We start from the raw sequence: 23,856 nt of genomic DNA, 5'->3' as shown, positions 1-23,856 counted from the left end.
CTCCAGGGCAAGAGACAGGACAGTTTATTATTAACAGTGATTGCAATAGCCAAATAACTAGCATTTCTGATTGGGTTTCCTAGCTCAAATTCCCAGGAGGCAACATCTAGAGTGCTACATGATACCTGTGTCTGCAGTGGGTTGTGTTGCAGGAGAGGAATCCCAAACCTGGGGATCTCAATTCTTGTACAACGTGCAATAAGCATCCCTGACAAGGGAGCTGGAGACATATCTCTGTCTTCCAAAGGTGTTCGATACATTCTCAGCCTTGAAAAAGTAATCCAGAACAAATGGAAGCTGGTTCCTGATAGAAGGACGTGCAAAAATATGAGACCACAGAGAATGAACTCTCAATGATGAATTCTATTTTCCGTAGCTGTGTTTAAGTATTTGAAGACTTTCAGGCTAATGGAAGCCAACGCACATTTTAGAGATTAGAATAGTGAAGAATAAAGATGTAATTCCAGTTAATTTAATCCAGTTTCATTTAATGGCTAATACAAATTGTTTGCCTCCTGGAACTGGATAGTCTACGTGTATGGACATTTACTACACTATATTCAGCCTACTCAAACGGAATGCCCACCTTCAGCTCCAATTCTGACCAGGTAAATGTCTCCAATAGTCCACGTTCCGGCCCAAATAAAACACTTTCAAAAGTGAGCCGGTCCCTTGCTGTGCTCGAGGCAGTAACTGAATCCCTTTGGAGAGGCACAGAGGGACCTGAAGGTGGACCGAGGGACAGAGGAACTGCTCTGGTTTCGGCTGCCTCCAGTTGGTTCTCTTCCTATTAGTTCACTTGAGGATTGACAGGGTCAGTGGAAGGTGGACGAAGGTTGCCTTGGTAACCAGATCAAGATGTTCTTGTCTCTAACGCTGTGCCAGCTCTTCGCTGCAGGGGAAGAGATAAGGATGGGATCCGAGAACTGGGGAGCGCAGCAGCGGGCCCTCCCAGGGCTGGGGATGTAGCTCAGTGGTAGAGCGCATGCTTCGCATGTATGAGGCCCCGGGTTCGATCCCCGGCATCTCCAGGATCTGTTTTTGTTTTTTTTTTTTTGTGCCGGCCCTCTGACAGGGAGAGCTTTGGACCGTGTTCCACCGCTGGACCTTAAAGCACCCTCCGCCTCGTTTATTTCCTATGGCGTTCTTTCAACCACTGCGAACACACGGTGTGGAGCGCGAGGGCCGGGATTGCAGCGAGGTATTTCTGAGCTCTGTGCCCTAAGCAAACGAGTCGGAGACAGACCACCCACGCGGAGGTGCAGGCGGAGCGGAACGCACCAGCACTGGCGGTGCGTGCTGCCCCGCCGCGGGTGGTGTTGGCCGGAGAACCGGCCTGGGAGCGGCGCTGCAGCTCGTGTGGCGAGGGGCCGAGACTGCTGCGCCGAGGCCTGCAAGAGCCGGGAGCCCGGCCCGGACGCACCATGCCTTCGGTGGCGGGAGAAGGGACTGACCTCGGCATTACTCGTCAGAGAGGCGCGGGATTTCAGCGGCCGGTTAGCTCAGTTGGTTAGAGCGTGGTGCTAATAACGCCAAGGTCGCGGGTTCGATCCCCGTACGGGCCAGCTCCTTATATTTTCCTTTTCTTCCCTTTTGACATTTACATGTAAATTCTATCGCTTTTCTACGGAGAATCAAAGACCCGTTGTCCAGGGGCCACTGTTGGTTGACAGGCTGCCGCCACCGCCGCCACCAAGCCCTCGGTCCAGAAAAGTCCGGAACCCATATTCGAAGTCAGGTTCCGAGTCGGCCCCTCCTAAGGAAGCAGGGCGCCCCGGGTCGGCCGTAGAGTCACTGCCAGCAGAGGGTCCGAAGGCGCCGACGCAGCCCGAAGGAGAGACGCTCCCGCCACTCCGGTCGCCCTCGCGGGCACCATTGGCGAGGTGTCGCCCCCACCTGTGGGCGGGACTCCCCTGCGGAGGGAGCTGCGCAGCGCCCGGCTGCCGGGAGCCGAGGGCCTGACGCCTGCCCAGAGCCCGCGGCCCGCGCGGCCCGCCGCCTGCCGGGCGCAGCTGCAGGCCGACCGCCCTCGGCTCGGGCCCCTGGGTTCCCTCGCAGCCGGCCTCGTCTCCCCAGCCCCAGGCAGGGCCCGAGGTAGACACCCGCCGCGTCGCGCATCCCCACTGCGGTGCCCCGAGTTTTCTCGGGTCTTGCGCTTTCCCGGGCAAGAGGCTCTCCTGTGGCCTCGCGGTCCCTGAGGGTCAGGGTGGCAGCGAGGCCACTGCGGCTCCTCGCACCTGGCGGACCCTGCTCTGTGGATCTGGGGCGGGCGACGACCCGACCACACCACGCCGGACTCCCGCGTTTTCAACGAGCTCCGCTTCCTCCTACGAGGCTGGGTCAGCGCCCCCGAGAAACCAGGATCCCCTCGGTTCTCAGAGAGGCGCGAGGTTTCCTGGATACCGCGTCTCGGAGAGCTGCCCGGTCCTTCGCTGGCCGGGTTTTATTTAGAGAAGGAAGGAAGGATGAAGAATCGACGTTGCAGACGGCTGCCGAGGACTAGATTCATGGGCCGCTGAGGGAGCCCTAGGCGTGCGGCTCGTTGGTCTAGGGGTATGATTCTCGCTTAGGGTGCGAGAGGTCCCGGGTTCAAATCCCGGACGAGCCCAAGTTTTCATCCCTGCTCTGGCTGGCCCCAAGCCCCACCCGACGTCTGGTGGCGGCCGGCCAGACAGCCCTATTTGTGTCACGCGGGACTAGCGAGGTTTTCTCTTGGCTTTTCTTTCCGTCCACCCCAAAGTGACCATTGGAACACACACACACTCACTTTTGTGTGTGCCTCTAGTGTGGCGAAGGCAGCCAATGAGCAAGCACCAAGGTGGCTGAACAAGAAAAGAAAACCGCAGGCATTGTGTTCAGGGTTCCAGGAAGGGATGGAAGACCGGAAGACAGTTTATCCATTAAGAGGTTGGGGGGCGGGCGGCTGCAGAGAGGAAGATTGACAGGTCGGGGGGTGCAGTTTGTTAGGAGAACAACAACAGCTACGCACAGCAGGGTAACCGTGGTTGACAGCCAGTGACGAGGATTTTGAACTTTCCCAGTGGGAAGGAAAGATAACTGTTGGATGTAATCGATTTGCCAATTGTCCTGATGGGATCATTTACATATTGATTATATATGTGTGTATTGAGATATCACTGTGCCTCCAAGCACAATTACTATTTGTCAAGTACATGTGTGCTTATTTGTATATATGAAAGATCCTGTCCATTTTTCTATTCTAGAAGAAATTTTTAAAAACCCATCAAACTTAAAAGAGAAAAAGTCCATCGTGCCCTTGACCTACGGTGGTAAGAAACTGAAAGCACGTCTGTGGTTGTGGTATCAGGAAACTTATCTCCCATTGGTCCATAATGACACCTGTTTGGGCTAGAAACTGGAGTCACCATTTCTCAAAACCGCAGGAAGCGCTATCACACTGTTCTTAGCTTGGACTGTTGGCCCCATCTGCATCCTTCCAACATTTCTGCATGCCTCTCCTATATCATAACCCTTTCTGGAGGTGCTTGTGCTTCAGGAATACCCGAGGAACTCGTCCATTCAGAGCCCACGTCCTAGTGCAAACCTGCAGAACGTGCACCGTGTGGAACTTGGACACTGGTGAGTTTAACAGGTGTCTGGTGTTACGATCGCCAACAGGCCGGAGGCGCGTCTCCGCCAGGGGGCGCTGAGACAAAAATTCTGCAAAACTCGCAGAGCTGGCGGGAAAAGTCAGTCTGCTGCTACCGTTTGCGGTGATTCCATCATTCCATGAGAATGAACTGCTCTAAAATTGGGACCTGCTTGACTGCAGCGACTTACACTCTTCTGAAGAATAGGCAGTAGGCAAACGGTAGTAATGATAAAGCGTGGGAGAGCGGACCAAAAGTCAGACGCCCAACGTGGGGCTCGAACCCACGACCCTGAGATTAAGAGTCTCATGCTCTACCGACTGAGCTAGCCGGGCACCTGCGGTGGGGCCTTTTCCCCAAGGTATTAGAAGAATACGTAGCTTTTTTGGGGGCGGGGGTCAAATTGAGAATATTGGATTTTATCTGGTTGTTTATTTGAGTTTCTTAGATAAGAGGAAATGAACCACAAAGAACGCAAGCATTACCTTTGGTTATTAGCATACTACATTTTCCTTCTTTCCTCCCAATCTCACCAACTTGTGTTAGACCACAAAATGCCCCCAGGATCTAAGAATCTGCTCTGGGTGCTGCGAGAGTGACCCTAACGATGGCATCCAGACAGGTGGCCAGCTTGGCTCTGAGCATAGTCTCCCGGAGCCCATTTCCTCAAGTGCTCACATGACCCAGGACCCTCTCTCTGACCCACTGAGGTTTTCTGTTCCAGTTCCCTCACCCATCCTGCCCCTTCTGGCTCTTGAGTTATGAACAGACTTTAAGGCGATAATAATACAAACTCTGAGAACCAGTTGTTAGGCGACTCCTGGTGACAAAAAGGATCGAATCAGATCACAGTGGTAGCAAGAGAAGAGGTAAGAAATGCCTGAATTTCTAGGTCTATCTGGAAGGCTGAGTCCGTGGGATTTCTGGCAGATTCGAATGGGAATGTGAAGGACAGTCAAAACTCTGAAGTCAAGCTGCAGGCTTGAAAAATGCATGCCAAGAGTTAAAACTAAGTGGGCTAGTGCATTTTTCAACCGCCCTTAACTTTGGGAAGGCCAAATCCACCTAATATATGACCAAAGCAAAGGGAGTCAGATGAAAACAATAGTTATGTTGCTGTGAAAACTTGATTCTGCTGTCTCCACCCCATGGGATCTGCCAGAGCCCCAGAACATTAGTATTGCCCTGAAAGAGTGCCCATCCCTGACAGTACAAATTACCTGCTCTCCATTCCCTTCCACACGAGCTTTACTTTTTTCTTTACACCAACACCTGAATATTATTAATATCGCACTTGCTCTGTGTGAGATGTTATATCCAGTTTAAAATCTATTTCATAAAATAAAGACAAAACAAAAACTATTTCATATTTTACCTATTTAGATATATGGCATCTATAGTTAGGCAAAGGAAATTGTATATTTTAAATTGGGTGGAGGGACTCCCTAGAATTTGGAGGTGTAGCTGGTATATATACCTTGTAATTGAGAATCATGTGTCCACCTAAAATGGATTAATTTGACCGCAGAAGTAACTTTCTTAGACTACATTGAGATTTGACTGTTTCCCAAGACTCCTTTAAAGAAGAGCAGGGGTCTTCCAAATCAATTGAACACGTTTTTATTAAGGGCCTTTGCTGTAGATATTTAAAATGAAAACATGAATTCAGCATGATCCCTGCCTTCAAGAAAGCTGCCTGCCATGTGCTGCTTAGAGAGGCCCACAGTGTGCTAAGAATCCATGTCTCTCTTTGCATCTCTTTTGAAAGTACACGTTTTAGAAGTTGCTGGGTCTCTCCAGCTTTCCCTCATAAGATTCCATTCAAATAAATTTGAAAACATTTTCCTGCTAAAGAAAGCCACTCAATTTGGAAATGCCAGATGGAAACACATGTAGGTTACAAGGCTCTCACCTATTTTCTGAGTCATTTGCCTTCCCCTACCTTTCCCTTCCTCCCCCCTTCCTTTTTTCTTCTTTCTTAGACCTCTATGACCACCCCACTTTGCTGCTCCCAGCTTTGTGTAGAAGCCTTCTCACCTAGGATGATAGGGCTCGTTGGATAGCAATTTCATTAGTTTTCCTGGCTGTGGCCATTATATGAGCACCATTGGCACCTGCACCCATACCGTCCTTCTGAGTCACCCCACCTCCTCAAACCCCAGCAGAAGACCTGTGACTGAAATGAAACCAATATGTCCTTGACTTTGGAAAATTTGTCACTGTCTTGCTTATTGTACCATGTCAAAATTAAAAGAGTAAATGGAGGTCTACCCTACTCCCAATAACAGGAAAAAATAAATAAAAGGAAAAGAAAATGAAAAAAGATAGAAAAAATGTGTCATAAATGGGCTGATTTAACATAAATTAGATCTTCAGCTTTATTTTAACTCTATGGGGTTAGGGAATAAAGTAGGAGTGACAGTTTGAAAAAAATAATGATGGTGATAGAATTGGGTTATCTAAAAATCACCTGTGTTTTCCAGTAAAATCTAAGAAATGAAGACATTATATTTATTCCTTATGGATATTCTATTTACTATTGAAAAGACAGACAGACATGAAGGACTTGCAGAGCCTTGTATGGTTTTAATAAGCCTGGACTCCCTTTCCCCCCAGTAACCTCTGCCTGATGCTTGTGACCTGTGCTTGAGCACTGTGAGAACAATACAGGGATGTCCTACATAGAACAATATTGCCAGTTTTAATTTGCCCTCGTGTCAATTAATTTACTGGGTTTGTGGTTCACAAAGATTAGTCCCCTTGGCTGCACTGTTTTTTTTTTTTTTGTTGTTGTTGTTGTTGTTTTTTTTTTTTAAGGACTGAAATACTTAAAAATGTAATTTCTTGCTGAATCCAAGACCCATGGCAACATCTCCAAAACCAAGGCCTGAGACTTGCCAGCCAACCTGATTTGCACTTTTTTAAAAAAAAATTGCAGAGGAGTCCTTGATTAGAGAGGTAAAAAGGCTTGGGGGTGTCTTAGAAGTCTTCTAAGGCTGTCATAATAGAAGGCCCAGACTGGGAGTCTTAAACAACAGAAATTAACTTACTCATAGATCTAGAGGTTGGGAAGTCCAAGATCAAAGTGCTGAGTGGTTTGTTTTCTGACAAGGGCTTTCCTCCTGGCTTGCAGACACCTGCCTTCTTGCTGTGTTCTCTAGTGGAGCAACAAAAGAAGCCTTCATGAACTCTGGTGTCTTTTAAGAACACACTTCTATTGGATCAGGGCTCCAGAGTTTTTATCTTATTTAATCTTAATTACTTCCTTGCTTCATGATACTGCCACACAGCAATCACCTTATCAAAGCACTTGGTCTTGAGAGGTGCAAAAAGGAGACAAGAATTCAGGGACTTAATCCTGCTTCTAGGGCAGACTTGGAAACCTGTCCCAGGCTGGGCCACAGATCAAAGAAGTAGGAAGTGTTCTGCCCAAGAGCAGTTACCTGAGCTAGCTGTCCCAAAGGGTAGCAGTCTAGGCAGCTCAGAAACCCATAGCAGTATGCAACAAACTAACTCGGCCATCTTTAGAAAGTATTGTTCAAGAGATCTTCTGTACACACAACTAGATTTTGGGGTGTAACCTCTTGGAAAGTGACCTAAATTGAAGCAAAGAGAAATTAACCTAATCTATTAATATTAGAGTTTAAAGATAAAATTAATTTTCATTCAAGCCTATCACACAGGAGCCTCGTGAAAGATAAAGTATTACTCCTTTGCTTCTGTAAGCAATTCTAGGATTTGAGTGGAAGAAGTAGTATCATTTTCTCATTAATTAATTTTTACATTTGTACAAAACCCAATAGGGTTGGGGGTGGAGCTCAGTCATAGAAAACTTGCCAAGCCTGAGCAAGAGAGCAAAGACAGAATGTGAGCCTCAGACTGTTACAGAAACTGGAAATAAAATTAACTAGTTCCTATGTGTGTCAACCCATTGCTCTGTCATCCTAAATATCAGAAATCTATAAAACTGAAGAGGAGCAGTTTTATGGTTGTTGTATTAAATTTTGTATGTTTTTGTAAGTGTCCTATATGTAGAACGATGGGACATGTGTTAAGATCGTTACATTAAAAGTGTTTGTTTTCGCTCTACATTGATGGAGTCTGTCCGAGTTAAAAGTGTAACGATCTGGTTTATCTACAGGGACAAACGCCAATGAAGGTACATTGTAGTATGCTATTACGTTTCTTTTCTTCTTCTTCTTTTTTTCTATTGAGCTTTAACTTTTTTTTTCTCTTGCTCCTCCTCCTCCTCCAACTAATCATCTCGCTGAAACTGCAGATGGAAGTATTTCAAATCCTGTTTATAAGTGGAGTTCAAAATTGGCTATTTAAATTTATCACAATGAAATTCCAGTGCTAAATTCTTCTCAATTCCTGGGCCTCCTTATTTTATTTTCTTTCCTTTGCAAACTCGTGAGCGGCGGACCGGGCTGGTTTTCGGATCCCGGGTCCACAGCTTAGAATCTCCGAGGCTTTGGAAAAGGTGCAGAAGCCCCAGGACACAAGGGCGTACGCAGTGAAGCTGCGCGGCGCACAGTTGGCACCCGCGGCGGCGCAGTCGTCAGCGTGGCCCTTCGATAGCTCAGTTGGTAGAGCGGAGGACTGTAGTGGGCGCTCCTCAGGCATCCTTAGGTCGCTGGTTCGAATCCGGCTCGAAGGAGCTCACGTTTTGCGATCGCGATCGCCATCCCCACTCTCGGAAGGCGGATTCCCTAGCGCCTGTGCTCCCTGAACCCGTACAAAACGTTCTCGGTGTCCGGGAGTCTCCCCGGATTTACAAAATTATGCTTTGCAACAACTTTTAAACACCCCTAATCCGATATTGACATCGTCGTTAATGTGATTCATTCCCCGGAAAATCCTCCAGCCCTGATCCACCTGGTCCGAGCGGCGGTGGGCGGAGTTCCCACGCGCGTCCGCCCCTCCGCCGGGCCACAGCGGGAACGCAGCGAGACCGCAGCGAGACCCGCGGAGCGGCCGCACGGCGGGCACGCGCGCCCCCTGGTGGCAGTAGCCCGCATGGCTCAGGCTCCCGGGCACCCTGCCGACCCCTTCACCCCAGAGCCCCGGCCTGGCGATTTAGGGGCCCGTTTGTCCTTCTCAGCTAAATGACTTCAGGGTGGTTTTCAGTTGCGGCTGAGGAAAGTGTGGTGCATTTACGAATCTCCTTGAGAGATGTTTATGCCGCCTGCGACTCGGGTCCCAGTGGAGTTGACAGTCCCTGCTTGCAGAGAAACCAGAATCACGGGAAGGAAGAATCACCAGGGAGACGGGCGCAGTGTCCTCCCCCTCGGGAATGAGCTCCAGAGCAGAGCTCTCACTTAACAGGACACACTTGCTAATCTTGTGCCAATCTCATTAAAAGGTATTAATTCCTCTCAAAAACGTGATCTCAGAGACCCAGAGACCTCGACGACAGGGACGTTAGATCAACGCCGTAGCAAAGGAATCTTGGGTCGCAGTACAAGAGTCGCACGAGGATGCTGCGCCTGGCAAAGTCTCCTCCGTCCTCTGCCGCCCAGCTCTAGCCTTTAAGTGGAGGACACCTGGACGCAGTGTGCGCGGAACCGTCTGCGGGCTCGTGAAGAACGTGGAGGCCGGGCCTTCTCGGGACAGCGGTCCGAGGTCACCGCCTGAAGCGCTCTACAAACCGCTCCCACCAGGGCGACAGCGGCGGGGGTAACGGGCAGCTCGGGGTGAACTTGCTCATTTGAGAGCGAGTTGGGGTTGCTCTCTGCTCTCGGCCCTCTTCTCTCTTCTCTTCTCTCTCTTCTCTCTTCTCTTCTCTCTCTTCTCTTCTCTCTCTTCTCTTCTCTCTCTCTCTTCTCTTCTCTCTCTTCTCTCTCTCCTCTTCTCTCTCTTCTCTCTCTTCTCTTCTCTCTCTTCTCTTCTCTCTCTTCTCTTCTCTCTCTTCTCTCTCTCTCTCTCTCTCTCTCTCTCTCTCTCTCTCTCTCTCTCTCTCTTCTCTCTCTCTCTCTCTCTCTCTCTCTTCTCTCTCTCTCTTCTCTTCTCTCTCTCTCTTCTCTCTCTTCTCTCTTCTCTCTCTTCTCTCTCTTCTCTTCTCTCTCTTCTCTTCTCTCTCTTCTCTTCTCTCTCCTCTCTCTCTCTCTCCTCTCTCTCTCTCTCTCCCTCTCTCCTCTCTGCCTCTCCTTTTCTTCTTGGGGCAGCCCCCCAATAAACCTCTTGGTTAAAAAAAAAGAAAGCGAGTTGGGGGGCTTAAAAAAGACTCCGAGTTTCTTTCCAAAGGTGGCGCTCGGGCCTTGGGGGCCCTTTAGTAGATAGCCCCCGTCGAAGATCCCCGCGAAGGCCGCGGGTTCCACCGGGGCAGGCGCCCTCCGCAACCCTGTCCACACCCTGGGCAGCTTCGTGGTCCAGCACCTGGGGCAGCCCGAGGCCCCGGTGCCGGCTGACTCCAGGGCCGGGAGGGGTGGACGGTTGTGAGGACTCCGGCTGGTGCTCTGCGGGCCAGACGTGAGAGACCCGTCGGGTGGGGAGAAATCTGCATCCCGCTGGGGGAACCCGAATTCGGGTCGTCAAGACAAGGGGAAAGGGAGATCCCCAGGACGGAGGGGAAAGGGAGATCCCCGAGGACGGAGGGGAAAGGAGATCCCAGAGGACGGAGGGGAAAGGGAGATCCCGGAGGACTGAGGGGAAAGGGAGATCCCGGAGGACGGAGGGGAAAGGGAGATCCCGGAGGACGGAGGGGAAAGGAGATCCCCGAGGACGGAGGGGAAAGAAGATCCCGGAGGACGGAGGGGAAAGGGAGATCCCGGAGGACGGAGGGGAAAGGGAGATCCCCAGGACGGAGGGGAAAGGGAGATCCCCGAGGACGGAGGGGAAAGGAGATCCCAGAGGACGGAGGGGAAAGGGAGATCCCGGAGGACTGAGGGGAAAGGGAGATCCCGGAGGACGGAGGGGAAAGGGAGATCCCGGAGGACGGAGGGGAAAGGAGATCCCGGAGGACGGAGGGGAAAGGAGATCCCCGAGGACGGAGGGGAAAGGGAGATCCCGGAGGACTGAGGGGAAAGAAGATCCCGGAGGACGGAGGGGAAAGGGAGATCCCGGAGGACGGAGGGGAAAGAAGATCCGGAGGACGGAGGGGAAAGGGAGATCCCGGAGGACGGAGGGGAAAGGGAGATCCCGGAGGACGGAGGGGAAAGAAGATCCCCGAGGACGGAGGGGAAAGGGAGATCCGGGAGGACGGAGAGGAAAGGAGATCCCGGAGGACGGAGGGGAAAGGGAGATCCCGGAGGACGGAGGGGAAAGGAGATCCCGGAGGACGGAGGGGAAAGGGAGATCCGGGAGGACGGAGGGGAAAGGAGATCCCGGAGGACGGAGGGGAAAGGGAGATCCCGGAGGACGGAGGGGAAAGGGAGATCCCGGAGGACGGAGGGGAAAGGGAGATCCCGGAGGACGGAGGGGAAAGGAGATCCCGGAGGGGAAAGGAGATCCCGGAGGACGGAGGGGAAAGGAGATCCCGGAGGACGGAGGGGAAAGGGAGATCCTCGAGGATGGAGGGGAAAGGGAGATCCCTGAGGACGGAGGGGAAAGAAGATCCCCGAGGACGGAGGGGAAAGGGAGATCCCCGAGGACGGAGGGGAAAGGAGATCCCTGAGGACGGAGGGGAAAGGGAGATCCCTGAGGATGTAGGGGAAAGAAGATCCCCGAGGACGGAGGGGAAAGGAGATCCCTGAGGATGGAGGGGAAAGGAAATCCCCGAGGACAGAGGGGAAAGGGAGATCCCCGAGGACGGAGGGGAAAGAAGATCCCCGAGGACGGAGGGGAAAGGAGATCCCCGAGGACGGAGGGGAAAGGAGATCCCCGAGGACAGAGGGGTGCTGCAGCCCGGCTGGCTGGGCGAAATAACCAGGGGGCGAGTGAGGAGGAACTTGTGAAGGTTGATACAGCAGGAGTGGAAGCCGTTTATTGCAGGACAGGAGGGGTATATATACATTACACACAGCTCATCTTAATTAACATAAACTAGATACAGCAGTCAACCAATAAGGAATCATCATCTTAATGATTACACACAGCTTAACTTAATTGACTTCATCTAGACACAGCAGTCAGTCATTAAGGAATCTCTATCATCTTAATGGCTCGCTGGCCTTACTTCTCAAACCACTCCCTCTGGCAAAATGCCAGGCGCCATCTTGACTTGTTTATGGACCCTAACAGAGGGGAAGGAAGATCCCGCAGGACAGAGGGGAAAGATCCCGGAGGACGAGGGGGAAAGGGAGTCCCGGAGGACGGAGGGGAAAGAAGATCCCGGAGGACAGGGGAAAGGGAGATCCCCGAGGACAGAGGGGAAAGATCCCGGAGGACGGAGGGGAAAGGAGATCCCCGAGGACATAAGGGAAAGGAGATCTCCGAGGACCGAGGGGAAAGGAGATCCTGGAGGACATAAGGGAAAGGAGATCCTGGAGGACGGAGGGGAAAGGAGATCCTGGAGGACGGAGGGGAAAGGAGATCCCCGAGGACATAAGGGAAAGGAGATCTCCGAGGACCGAGGGGAAAGGAGATCCTGGAGGACATAAGGGAAAGGAGATCCTGGAGGACGGAGGGGAAAGGAGATCCTGGAGGACGGAGGGGAAAGAAGATCCCCGAGGACAGAGGGGAAAGATCCCGGAGGACGAGGGGGAAAGGGAGTCCCGGAGGACGGAGGGGAAAGGGAGATCCCGGAGGACAGGGGAAAGGGAGATCCCCGAGGATGGAGGGGAGAGGAGATCCCCCAGGACTAAGGGGAAAGGAGATCCAGGAGGACATAAGGGAAAGAAGATCCCAGAGGACGGAGGGGAAAGGGAGATCTGGGAGAACGGAGGGGAAAGGAGATCCCCGAGGACGGAGGGAAAGGAGATCCCCCAGGGCTAAGGGGAAAGGAGATCCCCAGGACGGAGGGGAGAGGAGATCCCCGAGGACGGAGGGGAAAGGAGATCCCCGAGGACGGAGGGGAGAGGAGATCCCCGAGGACGGAGGGGAGAGGAGATCCCCGAGGACGGAGGGGAAAGGAGATCCAGGAGGACATAAGGGAAAGAAGATCCCAGAGGACGGAGGGGAAAGGGAGATCTGGGAGAACGGAGGGGAAAGGAGATCCAGGAGGACATAAGGGAAAGGGAGATCCCGGAGGACGGAGGGGAAAGGAGATCCCCCAGGATGGAGGGAAAGGAGATCCCTGTCTGTGGCAGGACTGTAGAAGACAGAAGCTGCGGTCGGTGTCCTCCACCGTGATGAGCGAACTCGCCAACTCGGGGATGTGGCTCTGGAGGAAGGGCTCCCCTCTGCGCGGGGCGAGGTAAGTAAGTGGCGGCAGGATCCAGCCTCCCGCACGCCAAGCGCCAAGCGAGCGCCCTAGGGTCTGCGCCCGCCCGGCCCCTGCCCTTCTCGGTGTCCGGAGCCACCTGGGGTCTCCGCCCTCCGGGGACACCCGACGGCCTCAGCCAGCCGGGCAGCAGGGCGCACCGGAGAGAAACGGGAGAGAAAACACACAACCCTTGGCCTTCTGAGTTGGCTCCATCCCTTTCCATCCCTTTCCTGTGACGGTTTCGCGTTCTACGGCCGCACGTCTCTGCAGTGAGAGGACCTTAGCGCTGGGGGAGAACAGAGGGCCGCGGTGTAGCTGTCACATCGCGCTTTCAGGCCGGCAAACCCAGACTCGGTGGTAAAGAAAAAAGGCACTCCCTCAGGACGGTAGGATATCGGGGAGAATTCGCCCGATATTAATTATGAATAGAAGAGGAGGATACGGGGTCTCATTAGGGTGTTTGTTTTGAGATAAATATGCAGGGAGCTTGATGACTTTAGGTACACCGCCCAAAGAACTTTACATATCCATAGACCCCTGAAACCCCTTATCGGGATCATTACTTGGACTATGGGCTATTTTCAGTGTCTGAGAATGTTGTTTTTATACGTGTTTATACTTTTTATATAGGAAAGCAGAAATCATCAGGGCACAAATTATTTTAAGTACCCTAAACAACCTCCCTGCGTGAATCCTTCGATAGCTCAGTTGGAAGAGCGGAGGACTGTAGGGAGTCCGCAATAGTCATCCTTAGGTCGCTGGTTCGAAGAGTTTTGATCTAGATTAAAAAAACAACTAAACCTGTTTGTACAATCGTGAGTAGGTTCTCCTGCTGATGTGTTTAAGCAATGTAGGCCTAAGTAGGTAGCCTTCCTACCAAGTCGGCACTCACCTCCCGCCTGCAGAGTGCACCCCGCGGACTGGCGACCTCAGGACTTACTCCTTGTGGGAGGCTAGGTTTTATTAGGATTTGTAATTCTTGTTATAAGCAGCGGCCTTTGGGTTCCCAGTCACCTTGGTACTTTCTGAAGAATTTTAAGGCCACATTTCGAACGTTCACCGGAGCAAGACTTCATCACCAGACGCAGCCCCGTCCGTTCAGTCCCTTTGGCACACTCACCCACCGCCCCCACCGGATCCTTCCGCAAACCCGAGGCGTGTCCCCAGCTCCCCGCGTTCTGTTTGGGAAAGGTCGGTGTGCAGGGCGAAAAGGGGCAGCACCCCTCATTCCACCCAGATGCCCACGGCCCAGCAGTGGCGACAAGTGAGTGGCGCGTGCACGAGAGCTGGGTGTCTCGGGAGTGCGGCTGGCGCCTGTGCAGGGAGATGTCGCGCGTGCTCTGTAACCTCAGGCACTTGCTACCCGCCCGTCACTCGGGGCTCACGCCCGGCCAGGCTCCGGGTGACCAAAGGTGTCAGCTCACAGCCCCTGGGGACCCGCGGCGGTTCAGGGCTGGCGCGGAGGGCGCCCCCTGGGGGACGGTCCGCGCCCGCCGGGAGCAGGCTGGGTGTGCGGCCGGATTCGCCCCGGGACTCGAGGGGACCCGGGCTGCCAGCGCCTCGTCCCGCGCGCCCTCGTCCCGGCGACGTGCATTTCTAGGAGACCCTCACCTGGCCGGGTGTTCTTGCCTCCCACGGAGAGGAGCCAGCAGAAAAACGCATGAAATATTAGTTGTGCGCTGCAGACTCACTGAACAGGATCTTTTGAAAATGTATTTTTCCCAGACGTTAGTTATGAAGAACTTTAATGAGTGAGGATCTTTTGTAGATAAATTAAGAATACAGTGTTTCCATAAATTTCCTAACTCATGAACTTCATAAAAGACAAGTCTGTTCATAGGCTTCCTGTTTTCCCCGTCAGCGTTCAGGAGCCAGGAAGCTAAATGTCCCCCCTGGTGCATGTTAGCAAGGCAAAGCTGACAGTCGTCTTCTAAAGGATATTTACACTTCTCTTATAGGTGAAGAGCGTGCTGTGTTTGCTGGTTTCCCCCATTACAACTGGGCGATATAGCATGAGATACTCAATTCCTAAACGACACAAAAAACACCTCTCATGTTTTGTGTCTATAACTTGCGTCGAACCCTAATTTTCCTGTTTTTTCAGAAAGGTGCATCAGTTTCCCAAATAAATTGGGAAGTACTGTGCTTCAAGATGGCGAGTCTTGAACCTAGCTGCCTATTTTTATGAAAACCTTACTATAATCATTCGGTTTCAGCAGCGGAAGGAGGCTGCTAAGCAGACGGAAGAGCAGGTGAGGTGCCAAGGATGGTCCAATCTATTACACTCAAGGGAGCGACTTGGACAATTGGTGGCAATTTAAGAGTTACATGAAACACTTATGCAATAAAAAGCATAAATCTTGAAGTTCGTGGGAATAAGTTTTTCGTGTACTTGTATAGTCACTAGTGCCAGATAATTTTTAGAACATCTATAATACCCTCAACAACTTCCTCCTGTTCATGTGTTTTCAAGGTGGATTTGAATAGTCAAAAATTAGACCATGAATGCAATATTTAAACGATACTGCAGGAGGGCTCGGCGTGCCCTTCGATAGCTCAGTTGGTAGAGCGGAGGACTGTAGGTGTGTACTCGTGGTCATCCTTAGGTCGCTGGTTCGAATCCGGCTCGAAGGAGTTACCTTTTGGAAGGTTCCAATCTCGCCCTGGGCTCTCTAGGATCCGTAGCTATAGGATGCAAAAATCCAAAGCCAAAACAAACAAAAACACACCCACACGGGGTTCCCCAGGTACTCCCAAACGAGACTGCTAATGCTTGACTGACAGACTGAGTCCTTGGAGGGAGGGAAAAAGCAAAGTTTGCTTGACTTGACTGAGATTCGATGGCCTTTTACGACCCTCTGTCACATTGGAACTTGTGAGATAACATTTTAGATTCTTCTCCAAAGTACCAGTGCTTCAGAGATCACTCTTGCGACTGTGGCTGTGGACATGTCTGACCACTGCGACCTCTGGGGAGTGTGGGTTTGCACTGATGGTCCCGAGGCACCCCAGAGGGCGAGGGCCAGGGTCGTGGGGGTGGTGGTTGCCAAGGCGCCGAGCAGGCAGTATTCAGGTGCGAGCCAGTCCCGAGCGCAGGCAGCGAGCGCTGAGGCCCAAGTCGTGTGTGCATCCCACAGGAATTTGCAACATAGATAAGTACGGATGGTATGTGTGGAGGATATATCATTGCAAAATAGGGGTCAAGCAAGTTCTCTAATCGTCATACAAATTTTCAAAACATTCACAACGCCCCTCGCCCTGAATCTGCTCCTCACTTCCGCCCTCTAGGACCCAGCCCCCTGTGCTGACCCTTAGTCCCTCTTGTCGTCGCCGCCTCAGGCCGCAGGCCGTCGGGCACAATTCGCGTCACCGCAGCGGTCGCTTTACGGCTGTCTTGTTACGTAACTTCCGGCTTGGAGCTCGGCTCTTGGTCGCACCATCGGAAGCGACCGCTTTACGGCTGTCGTGCTTCACGTATTCTCGGCATGGAGGCTGAGGAGGCTGAGGCAACTTCGGAGGAAGGGCCGTTGGAAGCGCCAAACCCGAAAACAGAGGGGGAGGAGGAGCCCGAGGAACGCGAAGAAGCAGCTTGCAGCAAGAAGCGGGTGGTGCCGGGCATCGTGTACTTGGGCCACGTTCCGCCGCGCTTCCGGCCCCTGCACGTCCGCAACCTGCTCAGCGCCTATGGGGAGGTCGGGCGCGTTTTCTTCCAGGCGGAGGGTGAGTGCCCAGGTCTGGGCGGCGGGGTTCGGCTCCGAGTCCCGCCCCCGCGCCGACTCGCCCCTTACCGGCATTGACCAGAAGTCGAGGCGGGGACTTGGGCCCGGAGGGAAGGGGCTGTGAGACGGGGAAGCGGACGCGGGGCGGATGCGCCTCGAGTCCTCCCTCCTGGCCGGGCAGGGAGGCGGGACCCCGGCTGGCGGCGGGGCGGGAGGGCGCGGCCCGGAGCCCTGCCCGAGAGGGCGCTGACCACTGCTCGGCCTTGGGTACGCAGACCAGTTCGTGAGACGCAAGAAGAAGGCGGCGGCAGCCTCCGGAGGGAAGAAGCGGTCCAGGTACAGCAAGGACTACACCGAGGGCTGGGTGGAGTTCCGCGACAAGCGCGTGGCCAAGCGGGTGGCGGCCAGCCTGCACAACACTCCCATGGGCACCCGCCGGCGCAGCCCCTTCCGGTACGACCTGTGGAACCTCAAGGTGAGGAGAGCGGCCGGGTCTCTGGCCCGCCCACACGCGCCCGGTCCCCTCCGGTCCGACCTGTCCCCGAGCTTTCCTTGTCTTGTCGCCTACAGTACCTGCACCGTTTTACCTGGTCCCACCTCAGTGAGCACCTGGCCTTTGAGCGCCAGGTGCGACGCCAGCGCCTGAGAGCAGAGGTGGCCCAGGCCAAGCGCGAGACGGACTTCTATCTCCGGAGTGTGGAGCGGGGACAGCGCTTCCTTGCCGCCGATGGGGATCCTAGCCGCCCCGACGGCTCCTGGGCGTTTGCCCAGCGACCCACGGAACAGGAGCTGAGGGCCCGGAAAGCCGCGTGGCCAGGGGGGCGTGAACGGGCCCGCCTGGCCACAGTCCAGGACCAGGCCCGCTCCAACCGAGGGCTCCTGGCCAGAATCTTTGGAGCCCCACCACCCTCGGACAGTACGGAGGAACCTTCCCGGGCCAGGGACTCGTGAGGCCGGGGAGGCCGGTCACCTCCCGTGGCCGCTCTGCTTCCTGTCGACCTCGTGCCGGAATGACACCGACACCCAGGCAAACGTTTGCAGCCCGTTTCTGAGACCAGGAGGCTCGGGTCAAGCCCAGACATGGAAGTTTTGTGGGCCTCCGCTCCTCTTTTGCCCAACTGCTGTAACTGCCTGCCTCAGACACCTTATTCGTATCATTGGGATGGTTTTGACTATGGCTGATGTCTGCTTGATTTGGTAGCCTTCCTCTTGTTTAGTAGGGTCCCTTAAAAATGCCACTTTCTTGGCCCAGGAATGGCCTTTATATGTAGCTAGAGTGGAAATCGATGGTCCAGGCAGTCTTGTTCTGTTTACTGAATACAGATAAGGAAGCAGCATCATTTTATTTAGAAAAACAGATATGAATTACTGGGTTATGTTTGGATTAGGAACCTCCTCCCGAATGTATTTATGGGGAAAAAAAAATGCTTTTATTTTTAAGGGTGAGAGTCATTTGGCAGATTTCAATTTTCATCTTGTGTTGCGTTCACTGACCTTCACTCCACCTCCTTGTCTCAAAGCCTTCATCCAACCTAGATCCTTTTTTCTTTCTCTGTTTACTTCCTTAGCCTAGAACATTTATCTAGTACATTTATTAAACCACAGTGAGAGACAGTGACAATGGGAGATAGTGACCTTGGTGGTAAGAGTCTGACAGATCACTGGAATAAGATAGATGAGCATCATGGTAGAAGCATATAAGGGATAGAGTGGGGCTAGGGCAGGACATGGAGTGCTCTCAGTGTGGAGCTGATTTCTGATCACCGGCAGCAGGAGGGTCAGTCTTCATGTCTCCCCAGGGTCAAATTGGGAAAATGGCAGGGCAGAATTCTGAACGAGTCTGGTTTACTCCTATAGTTCAGACTGCTTCATAGAGTGTTGGGGCAAACCATTGTAAAGGACAGAGCCTGGAGGGAAGTTGGGATCAAAGATCTCTCAAGTGCACCTACATGTGTGTTGAGGCTCTGAGGGATTCACAAATACATGCAGAGCAGCCCTGATTACTTCAAAGAATCAGGATGAATCATCAAAATGAACTGCAAACTTGGGTGTCACAATACACTGAAGTCTATACTCAGTCTCAGATTAAAATATTATTATCCAGCAGGAAGTCCTTGTCAAATGTAATTATAATTTGGTTTTGCTTGTGCTTTTTCTTTAGTTCTTGGAACCCCACCCCCATCCCCCATTAATGTAATTATCCTTGTTTTTTGGAGTGGAGTGGATTCATCCACTTCTTTGGTTGTAAAATGGACATTATGATCTTACTTGAAAGTGTGCTTTATTGGGAAAGTAAAAATGACCCTATGGTGAGCTTGGTATGACATTTCTCATAGCTCATGTTCTGTCCTTTCAGACTTAGTACACAAACATCTCTGTGGTGTTAGTACCATACTGTTGGGAACTTGGTGTCCTTGCTTCTGTGTTCCTTCTTTGTGAGTTTGTTCCATGTGGATTGTTTCTTCAGGTCATTGTGCCTTCCAAAGTACCAGAGAAATCCAGCATCAGGATTTGATAAGCTGTTTTCCACATTTCTTTAGAATTACCAGTCCCTGTAGGCACCTGGGCTAGGTAAATAGATGCTAAGACAAGGAAGAAATTTCTTTCCCTCAAGTTGCCCACAGCTGAGAAAGTTAAAAAAAAGAAAAAAGGGTTTAGTGAGAGTTTCTTGAATGAGTGGATGTGTTCCCAGGCTGGTGGCATCAGTACACTCAAGGGCCAGCATCTCAAGCTGCACTCCAAATCTCCAGCGAGCACAGCCCACCCTATAGCCAGTCAAGCTGAGAGTCAGATGGAGGAAAATGGGTTACCCAGGAACTTTCATCTTGATTCCCTCTAGACTTGAAGCCCTTAGAGGCCAGGAAATATTTTTTTAAAAGTATCAAGGTGAGGGCTGGGATGTAGCTCAGTGGCAAAGCATCTACCTTACATTTGCAAAACCCTGGGTTTGACCCCCAGTTCCAAAAAAAAAAAATGTGAGCCATCAAAAGCGTTTACCATTTCCTGGGGTTCATCAATCCCTTCATGGCAAGCCACCTGACCTGAAGACCTTCCAGTAGACCCCACCTCCTAAAGTCCCCACCACCTCAATGGCACCTGGATGGCAATGCTTGAGATCCAGACGACAGCACCTTCATTAAGAGTCCAGGTGTGATGGCTTACCACTTCTTTTATTCCCCATATTTTCCCACATGGTTCTCTAGTGTGCATGTGATGGGAGCTTATTGCATGAATTCCATGATAGAAGATGAAGGACACCTGCAAGTGTGAGTGGATTTACTGTCTAAGAAGAGCAAACTTTCTCAATCATGAACCCACCCGTGGTTTCCAGCTAAGAAGCTGGGACCCTACATTTCCTGGCATAAGAGTGGAGATCTTACTGAAGGGAGGGCTTACATAGGCTAGGCCTGGACACCGTGTGAACTTACTCCTGCACCCACTCTTCCTCAGTGTGCTTTCCCACAATTCCTCAAACATTCTTTGAAGTTCTTATTATTGCAGTGGAGTGGGTGGAGGCCGGTCGGGGGCTCCTAGTGTAAGCTTTGGACGTGCTCATTCCCCACTAGAGTCAGTGTGAGTTTCAGCAGATAGAGACCCAGAATAAGATTTCTTGCCCCTTATGGGGAAGGCAAGTGTTGGATTTCTGTGGATGCATGATTTTCTTCCGCTTTGGGGCTATTGTGTCTTTCACTTCCAGACTCACTCTGAGACTAAGTAACTGGAAGGAAAAGAAGCAGGCTCTTTGCAACACTTACTCTGAGTCCAGAACCTTGTACTAAGTCTGGTGAGTGCCCACGTGGTTTTCCTGGCCTGTCTCAGGCCGTGGGACAGCTTTCAGGCCAGCCAGGAGCAGGCATGAGACCAAAAGAATCTTGGAGGCAGGGCTGACAGCGGAAGAGAGACCAGCACTTCTGGAGCCAAGGGCCTTGGAGAGGAGTGGCTGGCAGGCCACGTAGGCTGGCCCTTTTGCTTGGCACAAGCAGGACTTCCCAGGCCATCCAAGCCACTCTTCAGCCCCTGCTTCCAGTCCAGAAGCGATGTGTGGTTCCTTCACCGTGAACCCCATCCATTTAGGAACAACTAATGTAGTCATAAGGCTTTCAGCTAGGGAAAACCTGATATCCACAATGAAACTAGACCCCTATGTTGCACCGCATTAAAAAATAATAATAAATTAGAATGGATCAAAGGCCTAGGTGTGAACCCTGAAACCATTAGAAAGCAGAGGACATCACAGTGGCACAAGCCTGAAACCCCAGCTACTAAGAAGACTGAGGCAGAAGGATGCTAAGTTAGAAAATCATCTAAAAAAAAAAATTGGTCAGGGATATAATTCAGGCCAGGAGAAATACTTCACAATGTGTTTAGGCAATATTTTTTTTGTTTGTTTTTGTTGGTTTTTTTTTTTTTTGGCGGGGGGGGGATTAGATCCTCAAAACAGGCAAAAGTGTATTATGTCAAACTAAGATGCTTTTGCAAAGCAAAGGAAATGAGTGAAGAGACAACCTGCAAAATGTGAGAAAATTTATTTTCAAACTATTTGAGAATTTAGTATCCAGAGTATATAAAGAACTCAAAATCACAACAGCAAATAACCCAGCAAAAAGATGAGCAAATGACCCGAACAGACATTTCACAAAAGCAGATTTACATATGGCGAACAAATATATGAAAAAAATGCTCAACATCACTAATCATCACGGCAATGTAAATCAAAACCACAGTGAAAATTCTCCCTCCAGTTAGAATGGTGATAATAAAAAAGAAAAAAGTTAAATGTTTTCAAGGATGTTGAGAAAGGAAAACTTACACTCTGTTGGTGGGAATGTAAATTAATACAACCATTATAGAAAATGACATGGGAGTCCCTCAAAGAGCTAAAAATAGAACTTCCATAAAATCCAGCAATCCCACTACAGGTATCCATCCAGAAGAAATCAGTATGTCAAAGTGATAACACATCCTCATGTTTACTGCAGTATGATTCATGATAGCCAAGAAATGGAATCAGGAGTTGTCTAAGAACAGATGAATGCATAAGGAAAATGACATAAATACACAATTGTTATTCAGCCATAGAAAAGAATGAAATCTGTCCCAATGTGGATAGAACTGAAGGACATTACATTTGTGAAATAAGCCAGACACAGAAAGACAGAGACCACATGTTCTCATTCATTTGGAAACTAGAAAAATTGGCTTCATGGAACAGAGTAGAATAGTGTCCATACAGACTAGGGTGGGGGGTAGGGAGAAGGGGAGCCAGAGGGAGGTCTGATAATAGGACCAAAATGCAGTTAGCTAGGTGGAATACATTCAAGTGCTCTACAATACAGTAGGTGACAATCGTTTACAACAATTTATTACATATTTTATAAAGAACTAGAAGAGAGGAGTTTGAGGATTCCCAATACAAATAAACAATAAATGTTTAGGGAGATAAAAATGCCAATTACTCTGATTTGATCATTGCAAATAGTATTTGTGTATGTATTTATCACATTCCATAAATATGCATGATTATTGTTTCAATTAAAAATTTAAAAGGGGGAAGATGTTCTTTGCTGATGAAACTATTTTAGAACAGTTTGCTAAAACATATTTCTTAGAATAAATGGAATAAATACTATATTATCTATATACTGTGTATGTAGATATAGTAATATAGATAGCAATATTATAACATTTTGCAGGGGGGCATGCAGTAGTACAATTTGATGATCTCCAATCTTTTAACCACTGTGTGAAATTTCATTGTTTGTATCATTAAAGTTCTAACCATTTGTTAACATAAATATTTAGGTTGTCTCTGATTATTTTCTATTTTAGAAATATTGTAATGAACATCCATGAGTATGTGTATAGAAATATTTGGATTGAAATTGTTGACTCCAGTGTCATTTACATTGTAATTTTTTATAGGAAAATTTTAAATGTCTCTTCAAACTGATTGAGACAATAAATACTGTATGGCAAGGACCTTTCTCCAGTTTTGCCAACAGTGATAATCACTTTTCAATGAATGCTTTGGTGAATACAATGAATACAGTTTTACTTAACCATTAAATGTTCTATTTAGCACAAAAACTGTGTGTGTGTGTGTTTTGCTGGGGATTGGACCCAGGGCCTTGTGCATTCGAGAAAGGCCCTCTACCAACTGAACTACGTCCCCAGCCCACAAAAATGACTTCTTTGAGAATGCAGCACCTCTAATTGTATCAGGCACCTTGTGACACTCAATGTGTCTGTCATGGGGCTGAGGCTGTGGCTCAGCAGGTAGCACGCTTGTCTGGAATGCATGAGGCACTGGGTTTGATCCTCGGCACCACATATAAATAAATAAATGTCCATTGACAACTAAAAAATATATATATTTAAAAAAAATAACACGCTTGTCAATGTATCTGTCATGAATGATCCCTTAATGCTACATTGGTCTATTTATCTCTTTTTACCCCCAGACCTCAATGTGTCCTTACTGTAAATTGCTGAGGGCCATTACCAAGTAGAAATGACGCATCAAAATTTCCTTGCTAGCGTACCCCATGTTAATGATTTCGCTGTTGACATTGCATGTAAGGTGACCTTGCTCAAAGACCAAGGCGGATCCGGGTTTAGAGCTGATCAGGTTTGAGGAAGTATCCCGGTCCTTGGGTTAAGGGCGTTCCCAGTTTAAGACCTTGGATTTTAGGGAAGTTCCATGTTGAGGATTATTGCTGCTGGAATTAGGGCTGCCTGAGCTCCCATTGAGTTCTCGTGAGATTCAGAGAGGATTTTGGGAAGAAAGCCTCCTGGAGGAGGTGATTTGGGTGGCAGCAGAACTGGGATTGCCCCAGAACGTGTGTGGAGGCCGGTGTGAGTTCGGGAATAAAGAATTGCTGTTTGAATCTACAAAGCTGTGTGGTGGCTCGTGATTCTGTGCCCAGCTAAGACTGCGGCAGTAAATTAATGCAAAAGTCCTCCACTGTTGTTCTTTTTCCTTCATCTTGACTTGGCTATTTGCATTTCCATAGAATCATTGTCAATTTACACAGAAAATCTTGCTGTGGCTTTGCGATTGTATTTAATCTACAGATCAGTTTGGGGAGAATCGACATCTAAGATACATTGAATTTTCCAATTACTGGCTTGATCTTTCATTTGTTTAGTCTTTCTTAAATTTCCCTAAAAAATATATGCATTTTCAGCATAGTGAAGTAGGCCTTTTCAAAAGCAGACAGAC

The 23,856-nt window shown here is 50.2% G+C and overlaps 1 protein-coding gene and 1 long non-coding RNA gene across 2 annotated transcripts; both read left to right on the top strand.

Annotated features, from left to right (window-relative positions):
* The first annotated feature begins 12,726 nt into the window (after window positions 1–12,726).
* On the top strand, window positions 12,727–16,275 carry LOC308648733. The gene is made up of 3 exons (XR_014021907.1): window positions 12,727–12,906; window positions 13,186–13,301; window positions 15,132–16,275. It is a non-coding gene; the product is annotated as an uncharacterized lncRNA (long non-coding RNA).
* Window positions 16,276–16,385: 110 nt separating this feature from the next.
* Window positions 16,386–18,947, top strand: ABT1 (activator of basal transcription 1). The gene is made up of 3 exons (XM_081293717.1): window positions 16,386–16,635; window positions 16,910–17,109; window positions 17,205–18,947. The coding sequence occupies exons 1-3, from the start codon at window positions 16,401–16,403 to the stop codon at window positions 17,583–17,585; spliced, it is 816 nt and encodes a 271-aa protein (XP_081149843.1). The 5' UTR covers window positions 16,386–16,400; the 3' UTR covers window positions 17,586–18,947.
* The last annotated feature ends 4,909 nt before the right edge of the window (window positions 18,948–23,856 follow it).

This window comes from Spermophilus citellus, assembly GCF_964194105.1.
Source record: "Spermophilus citellus genome assembly, chromosome: 5".
NCBI lineage: Eukaryota > Metazoa > Chordata > Mammalia > Rodentia > Sciuridae > Spermophilus > Spermophilus citellus.
Note: the sequence above shows the minus strand (reverse complement) of the source record. Positions and strands in the feature narration are given on the sequence as shown.

What these genes read in the sequence shown, in the direction of transcription:
- ABT1 (XM_081293717.1), top strand. Translation starts at nt 16,401, where the DNA reads ATGGAGGCTGAGGAGGCTGAGGCAACTTCGGAGGAAGGGCCGTTGGAA. An exon ending in CGTTTTCTTCCAGGCGGAGG is followed by an intron (nt 16,636 to 16,909) that starts GTGAGTGCCCAG and finishes TTGGGTACGCAG; the next exon opens with ACCAGTTCGTGAGACGCAAG. An exon ending in ACGACCTGTGGAACCTCAAG is followed by an intron (nt 17,110 to 17,204) that starts GTGAGGAGAGCG and finishes TGTCGCCTACAG; the next exon opens with TACCTGCACCGTTTTACCTG.